At 39.0% G+C, this 13,090-nt stretch overlaps 1 protein-coding gene across 2 annotated transcripts; it reads right to left on the reverse strand.

The window, feature by feature from the left end:
• Positions 1-1,726: 1,726 nt before the first annotated feature.
• Positions 1,727-12,652, reverse strand: pigm (phosphatidylinositol glycan anchor biosynthesis, class M). Of its 2 annotated transcripts, none has more exons than XM_072913473.1 (8): positions 12,250-12,395; positions 11,088-11,165; positions 10,685-10,805; positions 9,275-9,518; positions 9,091-9,194; positions 8,862-9,016; positions 6,371-6,472; positions 1,727-6,310 (listed from the first exon to the last, which is right to left on the reverse strand). In XM_072913473.1, the coding sequence occupies exons 1-8, from the start codon at positions 12,283-12,285 to the stop codon at positions 6,140-6,142; spliced, it is 1,011 nt and encodes a 336-aa protein (XP_072769574.1). In that variant the 5' UTR covers positions 12,286-12,395; the 3' UTR covers positions 1,727-6,139. The 2 variants fall into 2 exon arrangements, with proteins under 2 accessions (XP_072769574.1, XP_061821663.1); XM_061965679.2 differs by having other exon boundaries at positions 1,734-6,310; positions 11,088-11,261; positions 12,251-12,652.
• Between the last annotated feature and the right edge of the window lie 438 nt (positions 12,653-13,090).

Raw genomic sequence — 13,090 nt, forward strand, 5'->3', positions numbered from 1 at the left:
TTATGACCGAAAGGACAAGATCACGGGTACAAGCGGCCGAAATGAGTTTCCTCCGCCGGGTGGCGGGTCTCTCCCTTAAAGATAGGGTGAGAAGCTCTGCCATCCGGGAGGAGCTCAAAGTAAAGCCGCTGCTCCTCCACATCGAGAGGAGCCAGATGAGGTGGTTCGGGCATCTGGTCAGGATGCCACCCGAACCCCTCCCTAGGGAGGTGTTTAGGGCACGTCCGACCGGTAGGAGGCCGCGGGGAAGACCCAGGACACGTTGGGAAGACTATGTCTCCCGGCTGGCCTGGGAACGCCTCGGGGTCCCACAGGAAGAGCTGGACGAAGTGGCTGGGGAGAGGGAAGTCTGGGCTTCCCTGCTTAGGCTGCTGCCCCCGCGCCCCGACCTCGGATAAGCGGAAGAAGATGGATGGATGGATGGATGGATGGTTCATAAACAAGCAGACAATTTGTGTAATTATGATTGTGGATAATGACTCAATATTTTATTATTTTAAATTTAGTTTTATTGACATCCAGCATTCGACATTCCTATCCATTACGTTATATTTGCATACACGATACATCATATTGTCTGCACTAAATGTCAAAATAATATTTTTTTGTTTATATCCCAACGATGCCACCCCTTCCCCAAAAGAAAAAGAGAAAAACAGCAAAAAAAAAACAAAATTAAAACAAACCAAAATAATAATAATATTAACAACAAATAAATCAATCTATAAAAAATATATAATAATAATAATAATAACATAAGAAATAAAATATTATAAATAAATAAATAAATATAAAGCACATTTTTGTTCAGCAAAGCGTCTCCGACGTCTCTTTTGATCCAGCCGGACTGCCGTGTCACCCTTCTGCCCAGGAGAAGGTGACAAGACCAGAAATACATTTCGCCATGCCAAGGGGTAACTGCTTCTGATTTCTCTGGTGGGCTATAATTATATGAGAGTAGCTGGGTTTTACCTATATTGATTTTATATCCTCATAATTGACCATACTGTTCAAATGATTGCATTACTTTAGTGATTGTATCCTGCAGGAAGCCAAATTGATATAGAACTCTGTAAGGACAATTACAATTGACCGAATCAAAGGCCTTTTCAGCATCTACACTTAAAACAATTTCTTCAATGTTTTTTCTTTGTATATGATCCATAATATGTAGTGTCTTTCTTATATTGTCTTGTGTTTGGTGTTGATGTATAAAATCTGTTTGATCATTATGTATCAATATAGGTAAGAAATCTTCTAATCTTTTGTCCATGATGGAAGTAAATAGTTTATAATCTACATTGAGAACAGATATTGGCCTGTAAATTCCACACTCAATTCTACAAACCCCGTTTCCATATGAGTTGGGAATTTGTGTTAGATGTAAATATAAACGGAATACAATGATTTGCAAATCCTTTTCAACCCATATTCAATTGAATGCACTACAAAGACAAGATATTTGATGTTCAAACTCATAAACTTTTTTTTTTTTTTTGCAAATAAAAATTAACTTAGAATTTCATGGCTGCAACACGTGCCAAAGTAGTTGGGAAAGGGCATGTTCACCACTGTGTTACATCACCTTTTCTTTTAACAACACTCAATAAACGATTGGGAACTGAGGAAACGAATTGTTGAAGCTTTGAAAGTGGAATTATTTCCCATTCTTGTTTTATGTAGAGCTTCAGTCGTTCAACAGTCCGGGGTCTCCGCTGTCGTATTTTACGCTTCATAATGCGTCACACATTTTCGATGGGAGACAGGTCTGGACTGCAGGTGGGCCAGGAAAGTACCCGCACTCTTTTTTTACGAAGCCACGCTGTTGTAACACATGCTGAATGTGGCTTGGCATTGTCTTGCTGAAATAAGCAGGGGCGTCCATGGTAAAGTTGCTTGGATGGCAACATATGTTGCTCCAAAACCTGTATGTACCTTTCAGCATTAATGGTGCCTTCACAGATGTGTAAGTTACCCATGCCTTGGGCACTAATGCACCCTCATACCCATCACAGATGCTGTCCTTTGAACTTTGCGACGATAACAGTCTGGATGGTTCGCTTCCCCTTTGGTCCGGATGACACGATGTCGAAGATTTCCAAAAACTATTTGAAATGTGGACTCATCAGACCACATAACACTTTTCCACTTTGCATCAGTCCATCTTAGATGATCTCGGGCCCAGAGAAGCCGGCGGCGTTTCTGGATGTTGTTGATAAATGGCTTTCGCTTTGCATAGTAGAGCTTTAACTTGCACTTACAGATGTAGCGACTGTCCACTGTATTTAGTGACAGTGGTTTTTTGAAGTGTTCCTGAGCCCATGTGGTGATATCCTTTAGAGATTGATGTCGGTTTTTGATACAGTGCCGTCTGAGGGATCGAAGGTCACGGTCATTCAATGTTGGTTTCCGGCCATGCCGCTTATGTGGAGTGATTTCTCCAGATTCTCTGAACCTTTTGATGATATTATGGACCATAGATGTTGAAATCCCTAAATTTCTTGCAATTGCACTTTGAGAAACGTTGTTCTTAAACTGTTTGACTATTTGCTCACGCAGTTGTGGACAAAGGGGTGTACCTCGCCCCATCCTTTCTTGTGAAAGACTGAGCATTTTTTGGGAAGCTGTTTTTATACCCAATCATGGCACCCACCTGTTCCCAATTAGCCTGCACACCTGTGGGGTGTTCCAAATAAGTGTTTGATGAGCAATCCTCAACTTTATCAGTATTTATTGCCACCTTTCCCAACTTCTTTGTCACGTGTTGCTGGTATCAAATTCTAAAGTTAATGATTATTTGCAAACAAAAAATGTTTATCAGTTTGAACATAAAATATGTTGTCTTTGTAGCATATTCAACCGAATATGGGTTGAAAATGATTTGCAAATCATTGTATTCCGTTTATATTTACATCTAACACAATTTCCCAACTCATATGGAAACGAGGTTTGTACTAATAATATATCTCCTAAATATGAAAAACAAATGCCACTAAAACAAACACCTTTCCAAATCAACCCTTAGGTCTTTGATCAGCTTAAAGATAGAATTGCTAGACAGCTGATCGATCTAATATTTGTATTTCCTGACAAAAACATGTCTATTGTCGACACGAACATGGAAGATTCCCTTACTCCATCATCTGCATTTGATCATATTGCAGCAATAGACTCCTTCTGACCGTAGTGCAACCATTTGTGCGTAACTGTAGTGGAATTTCTGACTTTTGAACTATATTTCGTGTCTGTCAAAAATGTCTGCTCGTTTCATTCTTTTCTATTCTAAACCATTGGAGGACCAGATGTAGGTAAAAGATGAATATGGAGTCACTCTGACCATTCTACAAAATGTTTTGATTGTCTATCATGACTAAGGGATTCAAGGATGTTGCAGAACAAACAGGTCGAAAACAACAGGACCTTGACGCATGAAGGAAACAGATAAAATGGCCAAGAGACAAGGGCTATGTGAGATTGCTTGATTCTTGTGTCCTCCGGAAGACGTTTGTCTGTCTGCACGGGCAACTCAATCCAACGTTGTACTTTTTGACTATGGGTAAATAAACCTTTTGTACTAAACTCACTTTTGTTGCTGTTTAAGCTTCGGACAATCCACTACATAACTGAGCCAGTTTTTCACGTAAATTCCAACCTTGATATAGACACAAAACCTTTCAGGTTTGATTCATCGCATTCCAAGCGCTAAACGATTATAGTTGCATCTCCACCTCCCAGTATTGTGTGTTTTAATAATCATCATGACACATGAAGCAAAACATACTACATTGATTTAATGAACTATTTTGATCCTATAACAGACACAATCATCTGTGCATGAATTTAGTAGATCAACTTTTAATTCATTAAGTTTTGCATGCGTTTTAATACACGCAAACCTTTAGTAGATCACATTCTGAGTGTTTTATTTGCATCTTTGTTGTCGTGACAAATACGTCACGTCAGGATTTCTATGGCAATTTTTAAACTCAAAGACAGCAGTATGTTTTATTAATTAATTGAAGAAATAAAGTAATAACAGTTGAATTGTAATATTTGACACACTATTAAAGTATAACAATTGCTAAATGGCTTTCCATTGAGCGTAATTGGTAAAAACATATGACATTTTTCGAAATGAGCTTACTTGACAAGTGGCTATTTTGAGGAAGTCATATCCTTGTGTAACCAGGTTGAAATTATAATTCTATTGGTAAGGATGAAATGTCACCAAATCCTGATCATCAATGTTTCAAAAATGGTTAAGATGTTTTATTTTCCAATATTCTGTATGTTGTATTCAGACCAAAGTGTCGATACCTGTACTGTCATTTTAAGAAGTCGCAGGTCCTTCCTGTGCTACATTTATTTCGGTTTTTGGACAATATAAACCTTTTTTAATACATGTACAAATGTTAGTATCAAGGATGTGAACATGCAGTTAAAGTGTTAATCAAATATCAAAATTGTAAACAGGCAGTAACATGTAACATGTAACATGTATTTGTAACATGTTACAGGGTCCTCTGGGTGTTTATTTGATACCAGAAGCTGGAAACATATGTGCTGTGTGGAGGAGACTGCATGATACAGAGCCTTATTGACTTTTGTTTATGTGTACAGCTATGTGCATTACCGTAATTTTCGGACCATAGGGCGCACCGGATTATAAGGCGCACTGTCGTTGAGCGGGTCTATTCAGGTTCCAACTAGGAGGCGTTTGTGCCTTTTTTAAAACCCAATTCAGTGTGCGGAGTAAAACAGGTATTAATATTTTTTTTAATTCCTTGTACCACTCTGCTGTGTAACCGTCTGATACTGGAGACTTACTTAATTTAAGCCTACCAATTGCACCTTTTAATTCATCTTCAATTATATCTGCAGACATTGTTTGATTTTGTTCTCCACCTAAAGTAGGTAAATCCAGGAAGTTCAGGAAGTTATCAATTTGGGTTACGCTCCTATTAGAGACCTCGGAGTAAAAGGTTTTATAAAAAAAATTCTAAAGCTTCTTGAATTGCGTTTGGTTTAGTTTTTATCACTTTTGTTCTTGGATCCCTAATTCTATGGATTGTGTTTGCCGCTATCTTTTTTTTCAGTTTCCAGGCCAACATTTTTATAGACTTAGAGCCACTTTCATAGTGTCTATGTTTCAGAAACATTCGATTTTTTTTTCTTGTGTGGTCAAACTGTTAATTTCATTCATAATATTTCTTGTTTCCCTTAATGTATCCAATGCCAAATCTAATTTATGTTTTCTTTCTAATTCCTTTTTTTTTTTTTTTAAGTCATCTGATTTTGTATTCTAATTTTTTTTCTTAAATTAAGATATTGCTATAATTTTCCCTCTTACAACAGCCTTCAAGGTGTCCCATAACAAAGAAGAGACTAAGTATGTATTTAAATCCCCACCACAAATCAAAAGACCTTCGGTTTTCGTTACCACAATATTGGTGATGTTTTAGAAGAAACTAATAGCACTCCCAGGGGGTGCATAGACATTCAATAGGGTGATTGACTTCCCATCTATCTTCCCCTTTACTAAAATAAATCTACCCTCCTTATCACCAAATTCCAATACTTTTTCAAAATTTAGCTTATTTGAGATGAGAATAGAAACTCCTCTCCTATGTCCTGATTTATATGAAGAAAAAAACAAATTAGTGAAGCCCATTCTCTTTAGTTTTACATGCTCCTTGTCAGCCAAGTGGGCCTCCTGTCAATACACTATGTGAGCTTGCTCTGTCCTCACCTACGATAAGATTTTACTGCGTTTAATTGGGTTCAGTAGCCCATTAACATTAAACGATACCAATTTTACCTTGTCACTAACCATGTGTATTTACTTTTTACCAACAGAATAAGCAAAATAAAACTTAGCAAGTCTACTCCCGAAACAAACGAACAAAAGAAAAACACAAAACATAATAAAAAATAAAGAGATCAATATTTTATTCTATCAACCTTTTATGCAGATCCTCTACAGTTTGCTTGAAATTGGTTTTGTACTTTTAGTGTAATTCTTACAATCGTTTTATTGTCTGAGCCGTCATGATCAAATTAGTTATTCTTACTGTGTATTTGATTAGTAAATCACGTGCAATCACAAGCAAAAATACATTAAAAAAGCTTTCATAAAGGTTTATATCAACTTTGTTATCTTCTTGTTGACTTGATTGTTGTTGTAGTGTACAATAATCTGTATGAGAATGATACAGTTCACGGTTAAAAAGAACAATCCAGAAAGCCAAATAAACACAAAAGTGTTGTAGCCCTCAAACTCCAGGAAGTAGGCTGGAGCCAACCATGCAGCCTGGTGATGGAAAAGTACATTTAGTCACCTTGTATATTCAAATATTAAAAATCTAATTACCTGTCCTGCAAACCAGAGGAGCAGCAGTCCTACTCCTTGTTTGACTGAAAGACTCAGGTGAGGGATGACCAGAGGAAGCAAACTCAGATACCACAGGAAGTACTGCACAGTGAAAAAAACACATGTTAACGTTAATTTGTAAATAATACGCACAAGTTATGCTGCTGAAATTTCTGGAGTGCTTCAATTATTTGTGTTTTTCGTCATTCACTGAACGTCTTAAAACATTATCACTTGAGGTGGGAATCTTTGGGCACCTCACAATTCTAATACATATAACAATTTAGGAGCTACAATTCTTTTCGTTTCACTAAATAAGCGTATATAACTTTCAACTTTAAAAAACAGTGCATTTGTAATAAAAAACAGCTAAATTATTTCTCATATTTATTAAGTCAAGGAAATGTGTGAAAAACTGGAACGTCAATGCCCAAAAATAAAGGATCTGGTCAGATCTCTATAATCGTCCATGTCCGAATTGCGATGCATCTATAAATCGATTATTCCCCGATCTCTAATAACTAGCAGGTACAACCTGCACTCTCAATAGGCGCTGGACTCTCTTCATTCTGGCGTTGAAAGCAGTGAGAGGCAATGGGCGGATGTGGAAATACTTGTTGCCCCGCGGCTCAGAGCCTGCGCGTTGGAGTTTAACCCGGTAGACGAAAGGATAGCTTCCCTTCACCTGGTGGGGGGACAGATCCTGACCGTTGTTTGTGCTTACGCACCAAATAGCAGTTCAGAGTACCCGCCTTTTTTGGGGTCCCTAGAGGGAGTACTATAGAGTGCTCCCTTTGGTGATTCCCTTGTTCTACTGGGGGACTTCAACGCTCACGTTGGCAACAACAGTGAGACCTGGAGAGGCGTGATTGGGAGCAACGGCCGCCCTGATCCTAACCAGAGTGGTGTTTTGCTATTGGACTTTTGTGCTCGTCACAGATCGTCCATAACAAACTCCCTGTTCAAACATAAGGGTGTCCATATGTGCACTTGGCACCAGGACACCATAGGCCGCAGTTTGATGATCGACTTTGTGGTTGTATCATTGGATTTGTGGTCTCTTATTTTGGACACTCGGGTAAAGAGAGAGGAGGGAGCTTTCAACTGATCACCACCTGGTTGTGAGTCGGCTCCGATGGTGGGGGAGGTTGTCCGACAGACCTGGCAGGCCCAAATGTATAATGAGGGTCTGATGGAAATGTCTGGCAGTCTCCCGTCAGAGGGAGTTTCAATTCCAACCTTAGGGAGAACTTCCAACATGTTACGAGGGAGGCACTAAATATTGAGTTCGAGTGAACCATGTTCCGTGCCTCTATTGTCGAAGCATCCGATCGGAACTGTGGCCGCAAGGTGGTCGGTGCCTGCCGTGGCGGAAATCCCAGAACCCGCTGGTGGACACAAACGGTGAGGGATGCCGTCAAGCTGAAAAATAAGTCCTATTGGGTCCTTTTGCCTTTTGGGACTCTGGAGGCAGCGGACAGGTACTGACAGACCAAGCGGTGTGTGGATTCGGCGGTAGCAGAGGCAAAAACTCGGACAATGGAGGAGGGTGCATGGAGAACGACTTCCGGACAGCTTCGAAGCGTTTCTGGACCACGACCCCGTCGCCTTAGGAGTTCCCCAGTGCACTGCTTTCCAGTGCACTGTCAACACCGTGTACAGCGGGGACGGTGTGCTGCTGATGTCGACTGGGGATGTTGTGGATTGGTGGAAGGAATACTTTGAAGACCTCATCAATCCCACCTACACGTTTTCCGATGAGGAAGCAGTGCGTTGGGACTCTGCGGTGGGCTTTCTTATTTCTGGGGCTGAGGTTGCCGAGGTAGTTAAGAAGCTCCTCGGTGGCAGGGCCCCATTGTTGATAGCAAACCTTTACTTCCCATAATTAATTATCTTATTTCCGAGTTGTAGGGAAAGCGGTGTAAAAGCTGTCCACAATTCTAGCAGGTGGAGCAGCCCAATGCTGCACAACAAGCCATTTTTACACGATCAAAAACTAAAGAGGAAGCGCCGCAAACACATTTCATCAGTTAAAAGTTGGTAGCGGTAATGGCATGTAGTCACATCAGTGCATTTTGACCAATCATTGAAGAGATTGCCTGAAACCGAGTTGGCCATATGCTCTTTATACACGACTCTGGTTTGAGATTGTGATTACTGCCACAAGTGATGGAACTGAGAAAGCAAGTTGATTTTTTTTTTTTAATTACACACTGAAAAATATATTTTTGCCGGCTTAACAATGGGCCCAGGCCCTAAGGTTAGGAAGCACGGTTTTAGGGTTTATGAAGGGTTTAAAAATATAGGAAGTGTTTATAAATTTATGTAGAGGGTTTATGAATAATTTACATGCATACAATATTCATAAAAAAAAATCACAAAATGGCATCTTTACTTTGTAGAAATTCGACTACACAATTGGACTACACCGTATCCATATATTTTTTGTGTAGTTATTCAGGTATGTAAGGTATGATCTTGACATGAGTACCTGTGACGTGCAGACTTTGTTGAAGGTGACAAAGATGGCAGTGTGCAGGAAACAACAAAAAGCAAGGTCACGGTGAAAAGACCATGATGTCACCAACAGAAGGGTCAACTGAGGCAAGAAGGCCACCAGGCCAAGACACTGACTCCACCTGTTGTCTGCGGAATCAAACATTATTTATTATTATCAATATGATGATGATTTCCCAAAAAACTATGAGAAGTAGACATACCTACAGTCAGGTAGAGCATATAGAAGTAAGGAGAGAAGTTGTGTCTGATATCTCTTCTGGTTAGATGGTACAAGTAAGTCTCATGGAGGAACGTCCAACCATACCTGACCGTAGAGGTGAGTCACGGTGTAAATACATTACAATTATAACCAATAACCAGAAATCACCTAATGTTTGATCTTACATGTGATAGAAAAGTGCGGTTAAAACACAAAAAATGCCCCCAGCAACACTTGCAAAGAGGAACAATTCTCTGTTGAAGAAACGTCCCAACGAGCCAAACAATCTTTTCCACCATTTTTGTTGTTCCTCAGATCTTCTTTGTGACGAGCGAAGACTCAGAAGAATGGGAAGAGCGTACGTGACAGGATAGATTTTCATATGAACTGACAGCCCATACAGTAGCGCCGCCCACACTATGCGGCCACCTACAGAAAAATATTACAAACATGAAATAGGATAACTTACCGTATGACAAAACAATGTAACAAATATGAAGTATAGTATCTAATGATAATTAGATAATGACTGCGATGAGGTGGCGACTTGTCCAGGGTGTACCCCGCCTTCCGCCCGATTGTAGCTGAGATAGGCTCCAGCGCCCCCCGCGACCCCAAAGGGAATAAGCGGTAGAAAATGGATGGATGGATGGATATCTAATGAAAAAATATGTAAGAGTGAACAAACATGAAGTATCATAACTTGATAAATAATGTAAGAACAAATATGAACAAACATGAAGTTATAATAATAAATAATATAGGACAAACATGAAGGATATAATAATACAAATTGTTAGAACAAGTGACAACATGAAGAGTATACAGTACACTAATATATAATGTCAGACAAAGTATACAATAATAGGGAATGTAAGAATACGTACGGACAAACAAAGTATATAATAGTAAACAATGTAAGTGAATATTATAACATGAAGTTATAATTAATTATATGATAATAAATAATATAAGACAAACATTAAGTATATAATAATGAATAAAATGAGACAAAAATAAAGTGTATAATATTATATCATGTAAGAACAAATACAGACGAACATGACGCATATAATAAAAAAATGTAAGACAAACATATCCATCCATTTTCTACCGCTTGTCCCTCTTGGGGTTGCGGGGGTGCTAGAGCCTATCCCAGCTGCCTTTGGGCGGAAGGCGGGGTACACCCTGGACAAGTCGCTACCTCATAGCAGGGCCAACACAGATAGACAGACAACGTTCACACTCACATTCACACAGGACCATTTAGTGTTGCCGATCAGCCTATACCCTGGTGCATGCCTTCTGATGTGGGAGGAAGCGGGAGTACCACACAGTCACGGGGAGAACATGCAAACTCCACACAGAATAACCCTCTGCCCGGGGATCGAACCCAGGACCTTCGTATTGTGAGGCACACACACTAACTCCTGTGCCATTAAGTATATAATAAATAATATTGGAAAATGGATGGATGATGGAAGACAAAAAAAAGTATATAATAATATATACTGTAATGTAAGACCAAGTACAGACAAACATACTTTATGACCAACATAATGTATATATAATAATAAATAATGTAATAATTTTACCCTCCATACAAAGCAGTGTCCCCAGCACCAAAGCAGCCAGGATGGACTCTGCATTTCCACGACTGGACACTCCCATAGGCAGAGGGTTGAGAAGCCACAGGGAACACATTTGTCGTGCTGTCTGATCATAAAAGTACATTTTTATTTTCATGTACAGTTGAGTTTGTCAGGAAAAAGATGTTTCTCAAAAATTGTAACTAGTTAAAAATAATGCAGCATATGAGGGTAGAATAAAGTGCTCATTTAACTTTTTTATGTGGCTTTTTCAGCATGTTTTCTAAAAATAGGTTTTGTGTTGGTTTGACACTGGAACAGATAATATCCACTTTCATACTTCTCTGTGGTAAAAACTAAAGAGCTAATAATTAAAGTAGTGATGGTTAGATTTCCTCAAACACCAAACCTCTGAACGCAGACCTCGCAGGCTCAGGATGGCGTAGATCAGCAGGCCAGACAGAAGGTCACACAGGATGAAGAGCAGCTTGCCAAACATGAAGTTGATGTAAATGTTGGGAGTTAGCATCCAGGCTAGTAGAGGTGTGTAACGATATGTAGATCTGTTGTACGGAGACTCACCCTGGTAACACAATGTGAGGATAAAAATGTCTCGTTCAGTATGTCAGGTACACCCAAACAATGTAATGAGATTCTTATCAATGTATATGTCCTGCTTTAAATTGTTGATCATGGTTGTAATCACAACCAACATTTTTTGGCAAAAAAACGTATTTCTGAAGAATTTATTAATTGCCTTTTATTTCATACAATCCATCCATCCATCCATCCATTTTCTACCGCTTATTCCCTTTGGGGTCGCGGGGGGCGCTGGAGCCTATCTCAGCTACAATCGGGCGGAAGGCGGGGTACACCCTGGACAAGTCGCCACCTCATCGCAGGGCCAACACAGATAGACAGACAAATGTTGTCTGTATATCATACAATTGTAATGCAATTAAATTATTAATTATTTATTATTCACTGTCATTCCAATACTTTGGCTTTTAGTCCCCATAGTCCTACTGTGTCCAACAACTATTTCAGAGTTTCTCATACATCAATTTATTTGTGATGACATGTGTCATGGCCAATTGTGCGAATTGTCATTGAATGAGTATTAATACTTTGCTACAATACGTAAAACTTTCTGTTGCAACACTCAATGACAATAAAATGTACTTTATGAACATAAAATGTGCTTTATGAACATTTTCAGTGTTAATCAAGTGGATAGATCAACAAGGTTAAACATAATGACGACATTATGTTAATAACCAAAAACAATACTTAATTTAAAAAAGTATGACGTCATACAAATCAGGTCAATGTAAATCTTTTTGTTGCTTTAGGGGAATGTTTGTTACATTATTGCTTCACACAAACACACAAATATTAAAGTACTAAAGTGCTTGTGTTCATTGCATGTTATTGTTATTTAGCATGATTTATAGGCCATTGATTTCTTGAACTTCCATTCTTTACACTTAGTGTAATATGTTCAATGCATATTTATGGAAGAGCACGAATTGAGACTAAATGTTTATTTAGCAAACATTAGCTAGTTGTTACCTTCGTGATGAATCTTGCAGCATCCGTGAACACATGATAGTCAATATCAGTGTACTTTACTACCATAGTCCTGTCATGGAAGTCTCCATAGGCGACCAAGGCGAGGCGTATAACAACAGAAGCCGTGAAAAGAAAACGTTTTTCTGTCATTTTAAATAATAGCGTCTCCATCTTTGAAAACTGCTCGGTTCCACATTAGCATTAGCTCGCTACGTCTTGGTTTCTCAGATGGGACGTGACAAAAAACTCCTCATTGTGTAGATCATATGTTGTCCTTACAATATACACGAAGCTTTTGTAAAGTTGCTGTCATGGCTTCCGGTTAAAAATTCGGAAATATTTCAAGAACTTTAATATTACATGTTACCCGGAAGCGATTTTCTTTTGTGTAGAAAAGAAACACTCAACGTTGCCAGATGGGAATAGACACGCTATTGTACCACAGGTTCAAAATGACCGAACATTTTCGATTTGACGTTGGTCAGGACTATTTTATATAGTATACATTACCATTGTATGTATATCACATCTTATATTGTCGTTTTAGCTTCAAACAAACAACACTGTTGGAAAAAAACTGCCACTGACAAAACAGTTTCGAAGAGGGCAGATGAGACAATGCACTCCACTAGAAGTATTGTTTGTATCCTGTTTGTGTTACATTTTTTTAAATGAATGTTAGCCGCGATAGTCTCCAGTCACCTCTGCAACCCCGAGGGGGACAAGCAGTATAAATGGATGGATAGTGCGTTATACTGTGCGTGAAATCAGTGTACAAATACACCACTTATCGTACGTCTGGCAACAATCATTTCTTCTCCTTTGGCTTACATCTTAGGT

This window comes from Nerophis lumbriciformis, linkage group LG07, assembly GCF_033978685.3.
Source record: "Nerophis lumbriciformis linkage group LG07, RoL_Nlum_v2.1, whole genome shotgun sequence".
In the NCBI taxonomy this organism is placed as follows: Eukaryota; Metazoa; Chordata; class Actinopteri; order Syngnathiformes; family Syngnathidae; genus Nerophis; species Nerophis lumbriciformis.

Coding starts and splice junctions, on each gene's coding strand:
- pigm (XM_061965679.2), bottom strand. CDS start 12,421: ATGGAGACGCTATTATTTAAAATGACAGAAAAACGTTTTCTTTTCACG. Junction 9,017..9,090: donor TATGCTCTACCTGACTGTAG/GTATGTCTACTT, acceptor TTGATTCCGCAG/ACAACAGGTGGAGTCAGTGT. Junction 6,473..8,861: donor ACAAAGTCTGCACGTCACAG/GTACTCATGTCA, acceptor TTCACTGTGCAG/TACTTCCTGTGGTATCTGAG.